The sequence below is a fragment of the Drosophila virilis genome, chromosome 5 (assembly GCF_030788295.1).
Source record: "Drosophila virilis strain 15010-1051.87 chromosome 5, Dvir_AGI_RSII-ME, whole genome shotgun sequence".
NCBI lineage: Eukaryota > Metazoa > Arthropoda > Insecta > Diptera > Drosophilidae > Drosophila > Drosophila virilis.
In genome coordinates this window covers 23,165,419-23,186,110 of record NC_091547.1, presented here as the reverse complement: position 1 = coordinate 23,186,110, position 20,692 = coordinate 23,165,419, and the positions used below count along the sequence as shown (strand labels likewise).

The 20,692-nt window shown below is 39.9% G+C and overlaps 3 protein-coding genes and 1 long non-coding RNA gene across 5 annotated transcripts; all 4 read right to left on the bottom strand.

Moving 5' to 3' along the window:
* Positions 1 to 1,239: 1,239 nt before the first annotated feature.
* On the bottom strand, positions 1,240 to 2,384 carry Prosbeta5R1 (Proteasome beta5 subunit-related 1). The gene is made up of 2 exons (XM_002049021.4): positions 2,125 to 2,384; positions 1,240 to 2,066 (listed from the first exon to the last, which is right to left on the bottom strand). Exons 1-2 carry the CDS (start codon positions 2,272 to 2,274, stop codon positions 1,278 to 1,280), a joined length of 939 nt encoding a protein of 312 aa, XP_002049057.1. The 5' UTR covers positions 2,275 to 2,384; the 3' UTR covers positions 1,240 to 1,277.
* Positions 2,385 to 6,337: 3,953 nt separating this feature from the next.
* On the bottom strand, positions 6,338 to 7,725 carry LOC116651282 (uncharacterized). Its single transcript, XR_004304291.2, has 2 exons — positions 7,213 to 7,725; positions 6,338 to 7,138 (listed from the first exon to the last, which is right to left on the bottom strand). It is a non-coding gene; the product is annotated as an uncharacterized lncRNA (long non-coding RNA).
* A 5,420-nt stretch (positions 7,726 to 13,145) lies between these two features.
* LOC6625331 (uncharacterized) lies at positions 13,146 to 14,628 on the bottom strand. The gene has a single exon (XM_002049022.4). The coding sequence runs from the start codon at positions 14,550 to 14,552 to the stop codon at positions 13,620 to 13,622; it is 933 nt and encodes a 310-aa protein (XP_002049058.1). The 5' UTR covers positions 14,553 to 14,628; the 3' UTR covers positions 13,146 to 13,619.
* A 2,956-nt stretch (positions 14,629 to 17,584) lies between these two features.
* On the bottom strand, positions 17,585 to 20,373 carry LOC26530902 (micronuclear linker histone polyprotein). 2 transcript variants are annotated; one of them, XM_015174772.3, is made up of 2 exons: positions 19,002 to 20,373; positions 17,585 to 18,935 (listed from the first exon to the last, which is right to left on the bottom strand). In XM_015174772.3, the coding sequence occupies exons 1-2, from the start codon at positions 20,242 to 20,244 to the stop codon at positions 17,674 to 17,676; spliced, it is 2,505 nt and encodes an 834-aa protein (XP_015030258.1). In that variant the 5' UTR covers positions 20,245 to 20,373; the 3' UTR covers positions 17,585 to 17,673. The 2 variants fall into 2 exon arrangements, with proteins under 2 accessions (XP_015030258.1, XP_032293105.1); XM_032437214.2 differs by having other exon boundaries at positions 17,585 to 19,613; positions 19,669 to 20,373.
* Between the last annotated feature and the right edge of the window lie 319 nt (positions 20,374 to 20,692).

Below are 20,692 nucleotides of genomic sequence, written 5' to 3'. Positions count from 1 at the left end.
GCAACTGGGCGAGAATGTTGCTTCGACATCAGAGCATAAAACAATATCAACTTTTGGGGCCAAAATGACTGCAATAACAGCAGCCCGTTTAGCCAGGATGGGCCTTGGTACAACAGCAGGACGAACATATCCTACTGACAATAAATACGACCAACTTTCGCTCGCTAACGAACTTTTTCTATAAATCAAAATAATAACTTCTAAGCTGGGGTACACACGACTTCTCTAAATGGCGTTCCATTTCGAGCAGTATACGCAATGAAACGTACGTTCCCTGGTATTTTCTGCATTTGGTGTCTTTTTTTTTTAGGGGGGCTGTCATCAACAAATGTTGCAGCACAGCGCCCGAGCAGATAGATGAAAGCAGGAGGAGCTTGGCCGGAAAGGCGCAACCACAAAAGATGGAGATGGAGCACGTGGAAGTGCAGAGAAGCGGCATTTACTTACGGCGCATGCGATAAATTTAATAAATTACAAACCAAATCCGCAAATTTGTTGAATTCCAACAAAATAAAAAGGCAAATGACTGTGGAAGTTGGAGGCCAGAAGAGTGCCCATGTGCCAAATGGCAGTGGCGACATTTGCACGGCGTTTGGGGAACATGTAAGACAGCAGCTGCTGCACGTGTTCGTGTGTGTGTGTGTGTGTGTGTGTGTGTGTTTATGTGTGTGTTTGTGTTCGGCACAGTCAGGAGACGAGGAGAATGTTTGCATTTTGCGGGCAAAAGTTTTACTGTAAATTGCTTTTAATCTAATGAACACCGCTAAAGAACCCGATGTGGAAAACAGAACAGTCGCAAACGTTGCTCGAACGACAAACGACCCCTGACGTTAAACTCATTTTTCCTCGGTGGTTTCATTAGAAAATTACTTAAGCTGAAGGCGCACGTATGTATTTACTATAAAAGTGAACCTAAAGCTTGAGGTCCAGCTTAATGAGCGTAAAGGGTTATCTATTTTGGGCAAAGCAGCAGATTGTAACTAGGGCTTAGCCGAACTCAATTTTAGCCCAGTAAAAAATGAGAGTAGATAAGTTACTCCTTTGAAGGTAAACAGTTAAGGATAACAAATAAGTAGAGTGCACCTGTCGAGAGTGTCCGACCAGCAGTTACCCTGAACTCAGGGCACAATTCACAAGGCAGCTGGGCTTCTACCCCTGTTAAATACTCTTTTTAAGGTACAATAATTAGGGCAGATAACAGATCACAAGCCCATCCCAAATACGTTTCTTTTCTATTGATTCGAGGTAAACATAAAATTTAGTAAAATCCTTACACCTTAAGATATTTCGGTGGTAACAGCTGCCACTTGAGCTTGTACCTCATTCTGCTGCAGTTTCTGCTCGACCCAAGTCCTGCTCGTGCACGGCAAATTCGAGTTACTCCCATTTTTCATCGATTCCTTGCAAAACTGATCGTGCAGATCGTTACAGTCTGTGTTGCAAATGTTCTTCCAGCCCTTGTCATTTATGTGATACAGCCGCACAATGCCACCTGAATAGGCGTCCTTGCTGGTGGCATGATAAATGGCACGACGTGCCAAATCGAAAGCCTCATCGGTGGTCAAATCCCAACGATAACCTGTATCTAGCACACCCAGAGCGTATGGTGAGCCGCTGCCCACCGAAAAGACGCTGCCATGCGATCGCATGCCATCCGAATCCACATATATGAGTTTACAACCCTCATCATCGCAGCCGGCCAGCATCATGCCCATGACCAGACCCATGCCTTTGTATTGCGTGGATATGTTGCACATCATTCGTGCCGCTGCATCCACAGTGATACGGCGCTTGTAGCGCAGCTCATGCAGCCGGCATTCACGTGCCAGCACCCGATCCCAGTAAACGCAGTCGGCAGCGCCACCGGCCAAGGTGCCAAGCATATAACTATTGAGCTCCACGATCTTTTTCATGGTCTGTGAACCAATATATTCGCCGGAAGTGGCTCGCGAATCGGCACAAAGCACAATGCCTCCCTGATACTTGAAACCTAACGTCGTGGTGCCATGATCACACTCCATACGCACCTTACAGTGTTCGAGAATTTTGGGCAGATTCTCAGCCGGCTGCAAGCGAGATTGTGAATGATTTTTCGGATTGTAAGTGCAATAATTTCATTCGTACATTTTCAAAGGGTGGAGCCATTAACGAATAGGGATTGGTAAAGTTACTGGTTGCAATTTGAATCTGATGCAGGTCCCACTCTTTTTGAAGCTCATCGAAGCGCTTCATAAAGGGCAACTTATTCACACCGGATATAGCTTCTAAGGCCATGATTTTTCAAAGTTAATACTAATTTAAAATAAATTTGAAGGATCAGGATTCTAAATATGCTAAGAATTTTGAAAATAATTCATTTAAGTGAAATCAGAATTTGTGCTGTCAAGCATAATCTGATAGATCTAAACTGTCTTTCTTGAATGTGTTCAAGAACTGGCATTAATTAAACAATTACATATTTAATCTAACTTTTGTTTTGAATATATTATTTTTAATAGTTTGAAATTTTACTCGTAACTTTACTCTTTTTATTAGGTTATAAATTTAGTTGTCACACAAGTCACATTACTACTCATTTTATTAAAACTTTTAATGTCGACCCCATTCGCTATGCTTTAGACAAATTTTCTGCATCTAGAGATTTGCGCTTGAAGCAGCAGCAGCTAATTTCCAGTCTTAGCCAAAATCTCGCACTTCACTTGACATTCTCTTGGCCATGTCCCAGACCCACTCTATCTGTTAAAACAGGTTCAACTAAGCTCCAATTAATTGCCAAGTCACAAGAAGGACCAGACTGGGAGTGTGTATAGGGAAGATGTTGCTGTGTCTGCTGCCCTCTAATAAACTGGCAGCGGAAATTTTTAACAAGTTGCCATTTGCCAGAGTTCCCGCCTAGCCTGAGCTGTAATTAACGCACACAGAAAACACAGGCCAGAGAAGATGAAGAAAAAGCATCCAACTGCAGCTGGATTCCTTGCTTTGCATTTCGCTTGTTGTAAGTCGCGACTTTAATGCAGCTCGCAGCTAAACTAGTTGAGATTTTGCATATCAGATGGCCGCTGCCAGCTTCCAGTTCGCCCTGTGATTTAATAATCAGCCAAACTGCCGACTACCAACAACTGGCAACTTCTGCTGCTGCTGCTCCTGTTCCAGCCAAATGAATGGCTTGCCCCTGTTGCATGGCCATTAAGAGGGCAAACGAACTGCGAACTGGAGGCGCGTGCAAAATGAAATGTGGCCAGTGTGCAGCACGCATGGCAAAGAGCAGACCCATACTCTGTGTACACTCAAAAAAAAAGATTTATCTTTTTTTTTTTTGTCACAAATTCACTTTTGCTATGTTGTCTAAGGTAATATCCTTGGGAATTGAAGGTACGGAACGCCATTTTCATATTTAAGAAATGATATTCCTTAAAACAACCGTAGTAGGGAAAAAATTTTTCTAAGTGTACAGTGGACACTGGTTGGCAGCTGCCAATTTGCATAAATTTAGATCAGTGACAATTGACGTCCGCAGGCAAAACTGAAATATTTTGTAGGCGTCAACCGCTCCATCTCTCTCTCTTTCACTCTTTAGCACCTCATACTAAATGCAACCAAACATTTGCAATTGTCGTTTAATTAGAAACCAAACCGTTTGCTCTGCTTTTCGGTTAATTTAGGTGCCTTGCTCCCACTACCTCGCTCTCTGACTCCGTCTCCCTCTCTGTCTGTTTCCACCGGAATCTCAATTAAAACGTCATGTTTTTCACATTGACAAAGTCGCTGCGATCTACTGGCTGCACTTGCTCCAACTTTGGTGGGCGTTGTTGTCTGCTCATGGAAGCTGTGTCTACTGCGTCTGCATTGAGCTGATTGGCTGCTCATTAAAGGCAAGCTTAATTAGAGCTAATCTTGCATACATGACCTAGAGTCTAGCAGTGCAATCAGTAAAAAGAACTTATGGTAAATAATTCAGTTTTGATTCATCAAATCTTCCACTCATAAGTAGCTTTGTCAAATAGACTTGGAAAAAAAATACTTTTTATAATATTGCTCGACTCAGCTAAAAATTTGTCGCACACTTTAGCAAAAAATGCAACAATAACATGTAAGGGTAAATGTGGTCGTCCCCATAAACAGCTCAGAATTTCCACAAAAAAAAAATCTTTTATGTTAATAAATTCGAACTTTTAGTCCTATCATCTTTAAATGGTTACGATGGCATTCAGGTAATGTTATTCAATTAATGATCATTGTAATTTATTCCACATCTAGCCATAATTATTAAAGTCTCTAGGTTCTAAAATGTGATTTAGTTGAAAAGTGTGGAAGGTTTTAAGCTATAAGTAATTTATAGTTTGAATCCTCTTACAATCGAAGATTTATTCGCTGTCATTTGCACAAATGCCGTTAACACGTTTATACTTCGTTTACAGGGTATAATAATCCAAATGTAAAAGTGTGTGTTTGTAAATGTTATATTTATTTTAATTTTATTTTATTTAACTTTGCCTTTCACTTTATATTATTTACACTGCTGCTTAGCATTATTGTTGCAAAATCTGACAAATCCTTTGTTTTACTGCTTATTGGCAGTAAAAGTTTCCTTGAGTAACTTTTAAGCTTGCTTAAGGCACAGGACAGAGCGACAGCTGGTGGATGCGGATCCAAAGCATGTTTGGGACAGCTTTCATCATATACAGAAGTTGTGACTTGACGCTGTTGGTTTTCTGTCATCCCACCCCACCACACCGCTCCCCATTCCACCATAGCCACTATCAAGGAGACAGCCGCATCCAATTTACAGTTCATCATCTGTCCCGTGCCTGTCACAGAGGCTTCTCGCAGCGGCTGCTGCTGTACGTAAATTTTGACAGTGCGCCTAATTGAGCCGCAAACAGTTTTGACATTTGCGACCGCGCGCCGCATTTAATTTATTTTAATTGAAACGGTCAGGCAACGGGTTAGCTGGCCTAATCCTCTAGCCGGTCCAGCAGTCCAGAGAGTTCAAAGTTGAGGCTGCAACTGAAACTGAAACGGAAACTTTTGCCAAGTCGCTTATTAGGTCAACTTTGGCTGACAGCTCGTGATGCAGGCGCAATCAGAGGGGAGATATACCAATAGAAACAAAGAGAGAGAGAGATAGACAGGGGAAGAGAAAGTGGGAGAGACAGAGTCCAAATCAGAGTGTACCAAAAGGGAATCAAAGAACCAAAGCGAAACTATTTTAACAGCCGACTCACTAACAAAGTATCCAATTTTTACGACGATGCATTAAATTTCGAATGCTTGCCTATGCCCCATTCCTGACATCAATAATGCCCTAACAATTGAGGTCTATATGCCTGTCATGGATTTTGTAAGAATATTTTTCTATATACCAGTTTTTTTTTTAAATTGTTATTTTAATTGTTTACACTCAAAGAACGTATTTTAATAAAATTTAAAAGGAATGCAAAGCCGCCCGGTTGTATAATGAGCGACTTTTTATATTTGACCCAAGAGAAAGACCTGTTAATTTTTTCCAGTATAACTATATTTATCAGTAATTTTTGTTTAAATTCTCGAGCACAACATAAGCTGATAGAGAGCATATTCAGACTTTTCATCAGTTAAATAGTGTAAATACCCGATTCTGCTCTTTCCGGCAACAACTTTGGATGCTTTTAACGACTTTGCATTGGGTTTCATTGCCAAAAGGCCGCTCCAGCTTTTGCATTGGCCGTACACCACACCACATTGTCAGGCCGAGTTGAAGTCTCGTTTTGATTTTACGGCTGACAACATATTCGCATTCCATTGCATTTCACATCGCACATCCTTAGGACTTTTGGCTAATTGTTGCGCTGTGCATTTTTACGGCACTTTGAAAGCCATTAATTCGCATTTTATGTACTTAATTAGTTTTCTGGCGCAATTTTATGACGCATTTTCCGAGCAATGTCTCGTAAATTTTGATGATCGATTTGCATCGATGCGCAAAGTTTGAAGTGCCCAGCCCCAAAAAATGTAGGTCTCAAAAGATAAGCCGCCTCAACTTACATTTTATAGCTCACACGTCGTACAATAGCTATTTCGGAAACGAATTGTATTTCATGGCAAACTTACATTATTAGCCATCATAAAACCGCAAAAGCTTTTTAAACTGAGCTACGAGTGGTTTTCCGGTTTAAACTTTTCAATACTTGGTAGACTCTTTTGATTTAACAGAACTCTTTTAAAATACTAAATAAAATAAAATAAAATATTTATCTGACCGGCTCGAGCTTAAGGCATAAGAACCGAGAAATAAAGCCAATTCAAATATAAGCCTCTATCGAAGCTTTAACTTGTTGAAAATTGCAAGCGGCAAGCATTCATTTTTGTAATATTTTATTTAATTTGAAGCTTCTACAGAGAGCTCAAGTTAAAGCGCCAAAATCGCTATTATTTATGCTTTTATGTGCGACATTTCTGAAATAGGCTCAGAATAGAAAGCCCTAATTTTGTGTTAGCTCGAATGCATATGACAAGACGTGACGGGCCATTGGCAGCGCCTGTTAGCCAAACAGCAGAAGCTGCAGCAACAACAATTGAAAAGCGTTTTCATTGTTTGGCAAAACGCGGCAAAAGGCCGCACAAGGCACGCGCGCATCCAAAAACCAGCGGGCAATCTTTTGTCCAAATGCGTGGCGGCAGCACAGGGCATACAACAAAAATAGGTAATGACCAAAAGAGCTGCTAATGTGGCGGCTGCCTTCGCTTCCGTTGAAGGCCACCGATGCGGCATCCATTTCTCTGATGTTGTCAGTGACGTCTGCTTCAGCTCCACGTTTATCGCTAGCCTGGCATTTGCATTTGCATTCGCATTGCGATGCGATGCTTTGTTTTCTCGTGCAGCTAATTTGCCCACAAAGCGTAGAATTTGTTCGACCATGTGCCTTTGTCCATGTTGGCATCGGGTTAGTAATTGTTGGACCCGGCTACCGCTGCTGCTCCCTGCTCTCCCAGCTCTAATCAACTTTTTATGCTGCACAATGCACACATGCTCGTACATGGCGTCAATTACACAGCTTCAGTAGCCAGTGTTCAACGTTGCAATGCGATATAAAAATCAATGGAACGCACGATTGGCACAAAATTAGTAGAAAACTAGAGATGGTCATCATCTGGTTACCTGTGAAAAAAAAAAAAAAAACGATTCTTCCATTATTTCTGGACTTTTCAATTTTTTTGCATTCCACGCATTACCCATAAAAAATAATGTATTGAAGTCCTATGACTGCCACCCTTTATTTTTTCCACGTATTCAAAGTCCTTTGATTAGTCTGCAAGTTTAAAAACTCAAAAGAAAATACTCCACTTTTACCTTTAGTTTGGTACTGTGAACATTTGGTTAGCAGAATATATGTAAATATTTATTATAAGCTTATACTTTTATTTCTATGTTTACTGATCCAATGAAAATTATCTTGATAAACGTGAACATATGAATTGAAATTGATCACCTACTCCCAGTCGGACAACACTGATCGGTAGTTAAGAAAGAACTTATCCCAACAGTTCCAGGTATTTTTAAGTCACTGTCACTTATAATCGGCCAACTCTGAAGCTAGCCAATACTCGTTCTATTAACTGGCACTACAATCATCAAAGCGCAGCTAATAAACCGCCAACAATGTGCAACCAGTTTTCTTTGTTATTGTCAATCAATAGAAAATGGCCAGAAAATTGCATTATCAAAGTCAATTGGTCGTGACATTATTCTACCAGCGGCAGGTTGCTAATGGAAAGGAAATGGCAATGCTGAGAAATTTTATTTACACTTTAATCAACACTAGACTATTCAATTGTTGAATTTAATGCTAAACGAAACTGTTGAGGTGGAACAAAAAATGATAACGATATTTTATCGCTGGATAATTAAATAACATGTTTTTACGCTGCACTTGTTTCAGTTTTAATGTTGCCTCACCTGAGACCTGCTGGGACAAAGCAACTGTACACACACACACACACACATGCACGCACACTTTTAACAATTGCGATGAAAAAAACATTTTAATTAATTGCATTGTGCGGCGCTGCACAGCGCAATTTACATGCCTAGGCCACACGTATAAATATTTCAATGGCTTTAATTAACCAAAAATGTAGCAATTAATTGACTTTGGCGCTCAATTTAATTAATTTTATATGTTTTTGCACAAGGGCGTAAGGTAAAACCGTTTAGCAGCAGAGGCGCCTAAATTAGGTATTTCGTTCTTAACTGATGTCAGCATATTAATCAAATTGTGTGAAAATAACCAACATCGACCTTGTTTCGAAGTGTTTATTAATTGCTGTTATATGTGGATAATCAGTTTACTGGTTCAAATGTCAAGCCAAATGAGCCAGCGCACATATGTACATATGTCGTTTGGCAACACTAATTGTGAAGAAGAAGCATTGCTGGCGTTTATTTTGAAGGAGGATAACTCCATATAGCTAACATGCTCTCTATATGTACATATTTGATTTGCAAACTCAGTAGCACCTCAGACCCCAGCGCGTGTCCTGAAAGGTCACAGGGAACGCAAGCTGCGCTTTGTGTAATGCTTGAAGAAGTGTCAGCCAAAGTGAGATCCTTGTTTGCACATTTTTAATTGTACTGGCGACAGGTGCAAGAGCAAAGGCCCTGCTGCTCACTTGACCCACAAAGGCGGACGGGCGAGTACGAGGTTTGGGGCCGAGATTGCGACTGCGACACACAAAAAATAAGCGAGCGTTTTCTTGCAGCGGCTGCAAAAGCAAACAAGCTGCCAACGCGGCATTGCAAAAAGGAAACAAACCAAGGACATTACGAGTTAATGTAAACAACTTAATTAAAAAATAAAACTCCGTTGCGCGTCACGTGCTTAAAACCGCATGCATTTTGCTGCATAACCTCAAAGTGCAGCCAGGTGTGTGTGCCTGCCTGCATGTGTGTGTGTGTGTGTGTGTGTGTGTGGACGAAAGTGTTTTAATTTAATTTTTCGTCCTTTTGCACCCCTCTGCCGCTTCACCCTCTTTCACTTTGCCACAGCTCCTAATTAAAAATGAAAGTAATTTTTCATCAAGCAAACGCTCCTGCAAGTATAAATTATTCTTAACCAGACGAGTGCTCATTAAAAATAATTCTTAAACGCTTTTTTTTGCATTTTAAAATATGAAATGCATAGTGATGCGTGTGTGCGTGCGGGTGTGTACATTTTTTAAAATTTATTTTTGGCCAAAGTGCAGTAAAAAAAATTGTAAATTATTTGTTTCAACAATAACTCTTCAAAGTCCCGCTAAGTCCTCGGTCCCGTCATCAGCTGCTCTTAAGTGTTTATTTTTTTTTTCTTCTTTGTTCGTTCAAGTCAAACTTTTCTTTTAAATATTTACCATACTTACCCCATGTGCTGCAAAAGTTTTATGCACACGCATAATGTTGTTCGAGAAGGTAGAAGGGAGTGTAAGTTCCATGAAGTATGCTTCATACATATGCAAGTGACTCACACTGAAAAGGTGGTGGCAACATCAATGCGGCAAGCGGCAAGTAATTATAAAGTTTGATTGCTGCAACTTTGCTTTTAGACTAGAAAATATGATCTTAAGAAATCGTTAATTGTCAGACAATTGAATAGTTTTCAATTTAATTCTATATTTTCTTGTTATCAAAAATAAATTACAAAAAAAGATTCTTTCAAATGGACAACGGACGACTTGGCAAGCCACGAAACAACTTGCATGCAGATTTATGCAGTAACACCTTGCGCCAAGTCAACTTCCTCTTGGCAAATTTGGCATGCATTGCATTTCTCTAAATTGGAATAGCAATTTTTTTTAGCTTCTAACATTCAAATTTGCTTATATCAATTCAAATTAAGTTGAGTGGCATGCGTTTTGTGCATTTTTGCCTTGCTTGCCTTTTAAGTCTTAAGAAATTAATTTTGCCAATTTCAACAAAAGCAAAAGCAAATTCTATTGTTTGCAATAAAGTGCATGTCGGCTTTGTTAATCCTACCTGCTACACACATGTATATCCATGTTAGTGTATATACAATATTATTTTGCTAGCTCTTTAATAAAGCAAATTCCTTTTCGGATTAGTTGTGCTTAATTCTTGAATGTTTTTCAGGTTCGGCTTCTGTTTCTTTGCAATTTGGGATTTTCTTGCCAAACAAATAGCAATTGTAAAAGCATAATTATGGGATTAATTGAGTTTTATGTTATGAACCCGAGAAATGCAATTAAATTTATTAATCGTGCTTAGAAAAGGAGAGTTGGGGCTGAGTTTAAAGTTGAGCTCAAAATTCAGACAACAAAAATTTTGGGCAAAGTCAGAAAGCTCTTTGACTAACACACCTTGATGATGAGTAGCCCCAGCTTGTAGGACACACACACACAGAGACAAACACGTACCCATTCCTGTGCCTGACAGTCTGGACACCCAGCACTTTGCGCTTCAATAGCGCTATGCAAAGCAACGAATGTCTATTTAATAGTGTCTGCCATTGTCGATTCGACAGCATCAACTGCAAGCTGGGCATAACTGGGCCCAGTCCCAAGCTACAGGTCACATCCTCCACCACCACAGTTGGAGCCAGAGCTGACAGCGCTGTCTGCGGTGTGGCGACCACACCTGCAATTTGAGCTGTATGAGGACCGCAACGAGTGCGGGCGTTGGCAGCATTGCAGCTTGCAAAATGAAGTCATAAAGTCGGATCCCGCCCACTCATGCTCATTACCACGTACCAAGGAGTCGCATGGCAACGATAATGATGATGATGAGCATGATGCTGCTAACTATTGGACAGCAGGTCGGTCGCCTTCGCTTGGCAGTTGCCAGCGCTCATTTATTTTCCCGCAGCTGCTAAACTTTTTGACCATAGCTGACACTTTCATGAAACAATTTAAAAAGTCATTGTCATCAGCAGGCAGGCGCTTGCTACCAAGTAGCAAGCTGCAAGTGTCCTGTCAATGGCGTCGTTTGTTTTGTTGCCCATTACAGCGGTCAGTGTCCGAGTCCGAGTCGGGAGTCTGGTTGCAAAATGAAATTGTCATTGCTGAAAATGACCAACTGTCGCTGTTAACGCAGCTCGCTCGCAACTGCAGCAACCCGCACATCAAATTGTTTGCTTGGACTACGTATTGAAAGGCGAATAAGCCGCGGTGAACTGTATCATCAACCTTCCACGGGATACTTCAACTTTTCAAACGCGTTGAAGATATTTAAAAAAAAAAGAAGGGAATTCCCCTCTGAAATAATAAACCAAACTAAATAATTATATCGACATTATCAGGTTGCAGCTATCTCAAGATACTTCCTGTTCAATCATTAGCAGATTTAATTATCGACTCAAGTATTGCAAACACCTTATACCCCTTTCAAAGCCTTAGTTTGCTAAGAATTGCAATTTGAATTTATCTCTAGCATTATTTGATAATGTGGTGTCACAATATTTAACTTGAATATGAATCAAATTATTTAATATCTGTCTTTATATTTTTTTTTTACCAATTATATACTGATAACTTGTTTTTTTCATAAATAAGTTGGTTGAATTCTTTGAAGCGTCTCATCGTCTCATACGCGCGTTTCGAAAGTTTCCGGACACAAGTTAACCTTAAGCACTAAAATTATTCAGATATTCAACGTGTTTAAGCTTTGGCCCAACTCAAATTTGCCATAGGATATAGAAAGTTCGTCAAACCGATAGATATCTTTTCAGTTATGTCAAGTTTTGTTTTTCACCATGAAACTTTCAAGCTGATGCGAGTCCTTTATTGTTGTTGTTGGGCTGTTGTGGGCGTCCTGGGTAGCGTGTGACATTGCAATTTCGAAAACAATTTCAAGTTTTTCGACACGCCCAACTTGTTGTCGCCGCGTCGTCCTTCTTTTGTGGCCAAGTGCTTTTCAGTTTAAAAACTTGACAGCAAATGATGTATGATATGAGAGCGTGTAGATTGCAGTTTAGCTAAGATGTCTTGGAGAGCTGCTTTTGTGCGAAAGGAAAACCATAAAAAACCTATTTAAAACATTTTTGACTACGCACAATAGATTCTTAGGTGCAATGCTAACCAGCGTTTGACTTTACCCGCAGGATAATTTAGATGGTTATCATCCAATACGCACAGACATCCAGTTTATAGACTTTCAATGTCTTTTCAGTGTTCATTAAAGTTGCTACGCTGCTTCAATTCATTATTACTTGGGTGTAGGGGACATGTACTGCATTCCAACTGCCTGCTGGGGTAAATGGCTCTGTGCAAAGCCACAAAATTTATTAAGCGTAAAATTAAAAGCATAAAATTGCATGCTTTAAATTCAAATGCAGCGAAGCAGTAGCAGTAGCATCAGCAAAAGCGACAGCAACCGCAGCCACAAAGTGTCGGAAGGAAGCATATCGCACAAAGTTCAAACAAAGCAGCTCGTAGTATCAAGAAGTGGTCGAACTTGCACACTCTTCCATCGCCTCCCGCAATCCCCACGCATACTAAATTCAACTTATCGACAGGCTGGCAGTGCAACGTGTTCCGATAAGCGCCACAGCATGAAGTTGACTGCGCTGTGGCACCGTCCAATTTTTATTTTACTATTTCCTTGCAGCAGCTGAAATAACTTGCACCAGGTGATATGTAAGATACGGCAAGATATATTGCCGCCTGATAGTCAAGAAAACTTATTGCCTTTAGGCCGAGATGAGTTTTTGTAGTGAAATCTCAGCTATTTATATAATTGTCAAAAATTTATTACTCATAAAAGGAAAATCTGCAGCTCTGAGTGGCTGACTTGCTTAGGTGAACCATTGAGGCAACTGAGCAACGAGAATCAGGCTTCGATTGCCAGGCTAGTGTATGGCTGTTGTAATGTATTGACCAGTGTTTTATGTTGTTTTGATAGTTTATAACTATGAGTGTATACTATAGTTACGATAGCTTGAAATTTCTATTAATTTTGTTGCTATGGACAAAACGCAGTCGGAAACAGCGACTCACCAAAATCGGAACCAAATCAAATTGTTATCAAAATAAAAATATTTTGAGGTAAATTCAGCGTCAAAGCGAATAGAAAAAAATAAAACAACATAATTTTTTTGGGTTTGCGGTCAAGCTTTAAAATTATAAAAATATTGTCGAGGGTTAATTTTTGATCGATGAAGCTACAACATTTGAGACAAAACCACATAAATTTAGTCCATAGATTTTTCTAAAATCATCGTATTTTCACCAGATAGTACTTAGCGTCAATAGAAGCCCACTTGCAATTGTCCACTCTTGTAGCTGGCTTCAACTACCACTGTTGTCCATGGCCATCACTCAAGTTCATGGAATCTCTCTCTGTCGTCCCTTCCTTCTGGTGCAATATACATTAGATATTCATGAACTACGTCGCGTGCTCATCAACAGGACAACATAGTTGGCCAGAGGTGGATGCCTGGGCTAAGTGAAGCAACACATCTTGCACTTTAGTTTCTTTCCTTTAGTTCTCCCTCTCTTACACGACTTTGCTGTTTACTCGACTGGCGCCACCTGGCGTTTTTAGCACGGCATAATGCTCATTATCGTCTTCGAGCTTCTAGGCAAATAGGAATTTACTAAGAAATATATACTAGTATGTTTTTTTTTTTTGTTAGCACACGTCATGTTTGAATTTATGTCATAGTTGTGTTTTGAGGTAGCGGATCAACAGATTTAAGGGCTTCACTGACGCCACTGCCAACATGGAAGTCAGGATGAAAATTAAGCAGATCCAAGTTTACTACTTTATATGTGGATATCAGCCAGTGGCCGGCACGCACAGTGGGTGGTATCGAATAATCTCTTCGGAAGCGTACAAATACCTCGGCAAATACAATGGGATGTCGGACAAATAATTTACTAGCGTCTGCATGCTGCTCAACCAGCCTATTCATCTGTTCCACTTCTACTTTGGATGTAAAGTCATTGGTGCGTCGGCACGCCAAGAATATCATGTCTATAAAGGCAAACTTATGATCATAGTGCTCCAATCGCTGTACCCGTAGGGGGATTGCGCGCCGAATATGACGTTTCTCAAAACGCATCAGCTCGTGTGGTAAATTTCCGGACTGGTGTTTCTTTTCCCTGAGGAGATCATAGCTGATTTGCTTGTATCCCATTGGCGTGGAGCAACGTTTGATGTAGGAATTGCGCTTCTCGACTATGAACCTGGTAACGAGCACTAGCGCCTGTTTGGCATTGTCAACAAAGAATGCTTCGTTAAAATCCCAATCCCATAGTATTTTTAGCTTCCATAGATTAAACTTGGTGCTCATCATTTTCCAGGGACTGTATAGATATACCATCAGAGGTAACGACATTTGTCGATCTTTCACCGCATCCTTAGAACGTTCTACATCCAAATTAAAATTCCATTTGCCCCTATTACGGACTGTGTTCCTAGACGAGCCGGGAACCTTATGTCGCGCTTGGCGAGATTTTATTCCTAGCATGCCCATTTTCGACAGTGAATTGGCCCTTCTAGCCAATATTCCATGCAGCTGAAAGGATTTGTGAGCCAGTGTCAGCCGGGCACAGCCAAATTTCAGTGGGGGCTTAACCGACATGTTTCCATAATTTAATTTTTAGTCAAAATTTTTAAATACTTATATATACGAAATGTTAAGGTCAAATCTGTTATTCTGACTGAGAAATCTTTCCTGAAAACCATTGACATATTCGAATAATGGTTGTACGCTGACTCATTTTATTTTCCTGTTCTTTAATAGGACTTAAGAAATTGTTTCATAATACATTTATATATCTGCATTTGTTATTATACCTATTATTGGATACCTAACAAATATTCCAACTTAATCACTGCAAATGCATAATCACGTTTTCAAGCCTTTTCGTATTGTGTGCTTTGTCGAATTGGCTTTTGTTAGAGTACACGCATGCATTCATACGATTTAACAACAATGAGCTCTAATTGTGGCAACATGAATATAATCGATTCACCTGCTCTGAGGCCCGGCTGATTGATGCTGCCTCGTGGGAGATCCCGAAGGACTTTTGTGAGCATTGATTCGTATGCAGCCTGGCAACGTGCAATTATCGAATGCATTAGCAAATGGAAAACATTTGTTACGCCCATTGGCCCACCGCCCCATTTAGGTTGCGCCTGTTTTCATAGTTGCATTTCATGTGCTACATAAACACATCACCCATCCTCCTTCACAACTCCTCCTGTTTCTATGGTGTGTGGGTGTTTGTGTGCGTGTGTGCCCACTTGAGCTCTGCTAACTGAATACAAACAATGCCAAACGAGAGACAGACAGACACGCCCACTTGCCACCGCCCGAAGACATGTTTACAAACTTATTTCATTTGGGTTAATTGCTTCGCAATTGCCCTCAAATTTGCATTCGACCTAAGTAATTTTGTCCTAATGTCGATTTCAATTATTGCACAACTTTCTATAGAATGTCCTCAGAAGATATACGATTATATAAACACAAGGATGCACATGAATTGTACATGTGTCTTTGGATGATGTAGTTCCCAGCAAAGTTAATAAAGCGGAATAACGGATACACAATAGAAGTCAAATTGCTATGGGGAAACATAAAACATTTGTCTATATGCGGACCATGTTTTCTTGTCGATGCACTGAAATTTTCAAGAAATCGCCCTCCTATGCGATTCTCAATAATTCATGTAGAGCCTACAAATGTTCATGCCCTTATAAATTTTATATTAACATATTAAACAATTCTTTATATGTATTTAATTCAAAATTGTTGGATTAGAGAATATAATCATTATTTCGTACTATAGTTAAGAAAATTGAACCTGCATTGTGGATTTTCTTCAGTGTAGTGTTCTGTTGTTAGCGATTTACTGGCCATAAATGTTTACTGTCATGTTTAAATCTAATAAAATTCATCACATAAATTGCGAACAATAAAACTATGCCCAAATATACTTTAAGAAACATACACATACATAAATGCATAAGGAGAAGAAATCCAATGCAGCTCATGCTCCAAAAAATGAAAATATTTTGCTGAAATCACAGCGCCATACAAATCCCCATGTAATCTCCCTCAGAGAGAGAGAGAGTGAGAGACAGCCATCATAGAGCAGCCAAAAGTATCGCAATAAAATATGTTAAGTAAATACGAAAAAGCAGATGGGGACAAAGAGGACGAAGGAGACAGACGGACGATAGACAGGCAGTTAGAGAGAGAGTAAACAATAAGCCAAAAAGTACGCTTGATTAAGTTTAACTTCCGGTTTTGGTATAAATTGAGCATTTATGTGGGATTTGTTTGCGAAAACAGTTTCTACTTTGTTGGACAAAATAAATGTTTGCCAGTAGGCGCCGGCGCTAGCGCTGGCCCATCGAGCAGCTGCCAAAACCGAGGCATATGAGCACACGCTTGCATGTCTATTTCCGGCGGATGTGGTGAATAAAACATGAAACAAAATAAAATCAGAAGGCAACAACAGAGCCTGCCAGATGCTGACTTACTAAAATGGACGAGTTGGAGTATTTGGAAGGCGCAAAATTATTCAGTGACCAAAAATGAACTTCCGTTTGCTTTGGTTGCCGTTAGATTAGTTGCTCTGCAGCATCAAATATCAAAATTAATCCAAGAGTTCAATAGAAGTAGACAACAAATTAAATTGCAAAATATCTTTAGCCTGCATATTTGTAATACATACATTTTTTGCATCCTCTCGGGGCTGCTCTGACAGCTGCCAACTGGGCATGGCCATGATGCAAGGCATTTAATATCCGTAAATGAAATATTCAATTTCCCTATGACAAAACTAGGAAATAGGCAACAGACAACAGGCGCACCTGGTGCCTGCCACAAGATATGAAAACTAGATACAGTTAACAGCATTTTAGGGCCGCAAACAGAAACAACCATTGCTTATCTATTGACAACGGCCACTTAACAGCAGCCCACCTCTAAATATAGTCAAGAAATTGCCCAGTTTCCCAAACCACAAATGCTTTTGCGGAGATTGCAACTATCGATATTGGTTTTGTTCAGAAAGAAAATATTTATCAGCGGGGTCGCCAAACTATGATATATACACTTAAGACACTTAAATACTAAGACTAGCCTCTAAAATTCATGCTCGTCGGCCTAATTCTTGATTATGTATAATTAATAATAATCATCCATTAAGCGACAGAAGGCAATTATTTCGGATACCTCTCGGCGTTCTTTCAGACAAACTATTTCAATTCGAATGCAACGATTCATTGGATAAATAATAATCTTGGCGTAAACAAATAGCAAGCTCACTTGGCACAACATTGCAAAATCCATGTAATCTTTATTGCCTGGCCAAAAGCTGTTGGCCACACTCAACAAATAGACGAGCAAAGCACTTGGATTTGGTCGAAACAGGGGCAATGTTTACGCAGCCGGTTAAACTTTGGAGGGCCCAACATTACTTTCAAATGCTGCTGGAATCGCATTTAATTTGGAAAGTGCATCGAAGTTTATGGCTTTGCTAATCGCTAGTGAATATTAACTATCTGGTTGCCCGCAAATTATCTCAAATAGATTCCCTTTGCTAGCATTTCAACAATTAATCCTGAATAGAATAAGGCTCTCAGCCACACAATTGGCAATTGTTGTTGGGCATTATATTTATTAGTTTGTGTGTGCTTAGGCTATTTAAATACGGACTATAGTTAATGCTTGGAATTCAGAGAAGTCTTCAATGATTTCGAGAATGGCAGCAGTTCGATGGGGCACCACAGTTGCGAGAACAGCAGGCTCCATTGCATTTCGGTCTTACTGGATAGTTCATGCAGTTATTGCAAACATGCATACAGCAAATTGGATAGTAACAGGGGCATCGGCAGCCACAGGAATTAGAGCACCTACAGCAATTGTTACATTTATTGGGGGTTGGTTTTATTAATTTCGGTTTTGGTTTCTCTTCTGGTTCCTCTTCTGGTTCCTCTTCTGGTTCCTCTTCTGGCTCCTCATTTGGTTCCTCTTTATGGATGATCTCAGTCTCAGATTCAGATTCAACCTTATACACCGTTTGTAATACATTCCCCGCCTCATCGTTGGTAACCTCCTTAATTTCTGTATAAACACGCGTTTTTATTACTGCTGGGGCAGGATCAGCTGTATCATTCTGTTGAGCTTCAGCCATATCTTTAGAGTTTCTTTGGCTGCTGCTTTTTGAAGATCTTTGTTGGTCTTCTACATTATTGCTTGCAGTCCCAGCAGCAAGGTCATTGGGAATATCGGTAGGCTCGCTTTTTCGAGGTGAATTTACTGAAGTTCTCTTGATCTCTTTGTCAATTTTTGAATTCTCATCGGAAACAACTTGGGATTCGACATTCACGATTAAGGTATTGTTGCTAGACGCGATATTTTCAGCCGTATTAGGTGCAGTCCCCTGTTTAGATACATCGGTTCTAGGACTGCCAGTTTGAGATCGACTCAGCTCGGCTTTTGTTTGTGAATTACTCGAAGATCTCTTGCTCTCTGTACCGACTCTTGCATTCTCATCGGAAGCAACATTGGCTTGTTGTGAATTTCTTGAAGATCTCTTGCTCTCCGTACTGGCTCTTGGACTCTCATTGGAAGCAACAGTGGTCTGTTGTGAATTTCTTGAAGCTCTCTTGCTCTCCGTACTGGCTCTTGGACTCTCATTGGAAGCAACAGTGGTCTGTTGTGAATTTCTTGAAGCTCTCTTGCTCTCCGAACTGACTCGTCTTGAATTCTCATCGGAAGCAACATGGGACTCGACTTTTGGAGGGGATCTATCTGACGAACGCCTTTTTGTTCCTTCGGTTAACGAAGTGTAACTTGATTCCATATTTGCAGCTATATTTTCTGCAGTCCCCCTCTTAGATTGTTCAGTTAGTGGATCATTATTGGAAGTCCGACCGGACGCAATAGGAGTAGGTGCATTTTCTGAAGACCTCTTCCTCGACTGATTGGTAGCTGAAATGTCAGTGCCTTCTAGAGGTGAATTTCCTGAAGTTTTTCTTTCTTTTCGATAGTTAGTCAAAGGATCATTGTTACCTTTAGCGGGCTCTAGATGTAGAGCCTTCCTCACTAATTGTTTGATAGATATGTTTTTACTGGAATTGACGTGGGCAGTGTCTCTTGCCGAATTTCTACTCTTCGCTGGGCCTAGATTCGATCGATCATTGCAAACTGGACCGGCTCTGACATTTGATGATATTTTTCGCTGAGCCCTTTTGTGTTGGTCACCTGTCAAACATGCATACGATGGCGGTACCAATGGAGTGATTGTTTCGAGTACTTCTACTTGACTGGACTGTATACTCTTACGTTTAGTTGGAGGCCTTCGACAACATTTAAACTTCGGCATTATATTATCTTTTACTGAAAACTTATTTTGAGCCGCAATGATAGAACTCTCAATTTTTCCCCCTCCACTTCTGTGTATATTTTTATTGAGATTTCTAAGTATTATAGATCTCACACTATCTATAGATTTTCCGGGTCTTATGTTTGAGCCGCCTTTTCGTGCTTCAACTGTTTTTTGAACAACTGGGCCTGTCAGCGAAACTTTTGGTTTTCTTTCTGTATCTCCAAATGTTGTTAGCGTAGCATTACGATTTCTTTTAGTTATTTCCCTACCAGGCTCTCTAAATGTGGTTTCAGATTCTGATTTTTTTAATAAGCTATCAGCAGTAGTTTGTTTAGTATATTTTGCCCTTACTTGCGCGTTCTCCGATGAACCATAATTTTTGTTTGTGGACTCCATTTTTTCTGCCGATTTGTTGAAGCTCGGATTTGGTTCATAAAGGGTTATCAGTTCTTTACTTATTTGTTTACCAGTACCATCAAATTTGGTAATTGATTCCGTTTTTTGCAAGTCTTTATTTTCATTATTTTTAGAGCTTATAAATTTGGTAAGCGATTCTGTTTTTGTGACTATCACTTCTTTCTCACCAGTTTCCTTGGTGACCTCGTATTCAACCACCTCGATGTTTTGAATATTATGTATTAGGTCGTCTGGAAATTGTGTCGTCTTATCTTTGGATATTATATCGCTGGTCTGACTGCTATTTCCTCGCATCATTGGCCATTTCTTTTTCTTTTTTATACAGGGGCTGGTCACTCGTATGCATTTATTTTTCACGACATCAGTATATATAAATGGATTGGATCCAATTAATTTCTTAGCCCGTTCATTTGTATTATAACTCAAGGGGCTACATACTTTAGTAAACCCACCACCGCGTTTGCAGTTACCGCACCTTCGAACCTCTAATGTTTCCCTTGCTTGCGACATTTTGATGTTACACTGGACAAATAAAACAACAATTTCGGTGGCTTAAACAAACATTTTTCACTACAATTCACACATAAAATTTGGTACCCAACAAACATATCAATTTTATAAACCTATCAGAAACAAATGTTATTGAATGAAATGTAAATCTAAGAAAACACAAGCAAGTCAGCGTGCTCGAGTCGGAAGTAACCGACTAGGAGACACCCTAAAAGCAGCGACTGTCAGCCGTTACGAACATTCTCGCTTTCTTCTATACGGGATATAGATATAGATGATTTGAAACATTTGCGCGGGCTATATTCATGTAACTAGCTTTTATTTTACACTGAGATCAATGCACAAGATGTTTTATTTGATGCAAGATGCCTTCCTCTGCCTGTAACATAAATTATACTCTTTTTGCTCAGTTTCAATGGGTTTTGAGTGAGGATATATTCAACAGAAA

Bases quoted from the DNA above. Each gene is read 5' to 3' on its own strand.
- Prosbeta5R1 (XM_002049021.4), bottom strand. From the start codon at position 2,274: ATGGCCTTAGAAGCTATATCCGGTGTGAATAAGTTGCCCTTTATGAAG. The intron at 2,067-2,124 runs GTACGAATGAAA...TCTCGCTTGCAG, and splicing joins TGGCTCCACCCTTTGAAAAT to CCGGCTGAGAATCTGCCCAA.
- LOC6625331 (XM_002049022.4), bottom strand. From the start codon at position 14,552: ATGTCGGTTAAGCCCCCACTGAAATTTGGCTGTGCCCGGCTGACACTG.
- LOC26530902 (XM_015174772.3), bottom strand. From the start codon at position 20,244: ATGTCGCAAGCAAGGGAAACATTAGAGGTTCGAAGGTGCGGTAACTGC. The intron at 18,936-19,001 runs GTAACAATGATC...CACCTCTAGAAG, and splicing joins ACATCTAGAGCCCGCTAAAG to GCACTGACATTTCAGCTACC.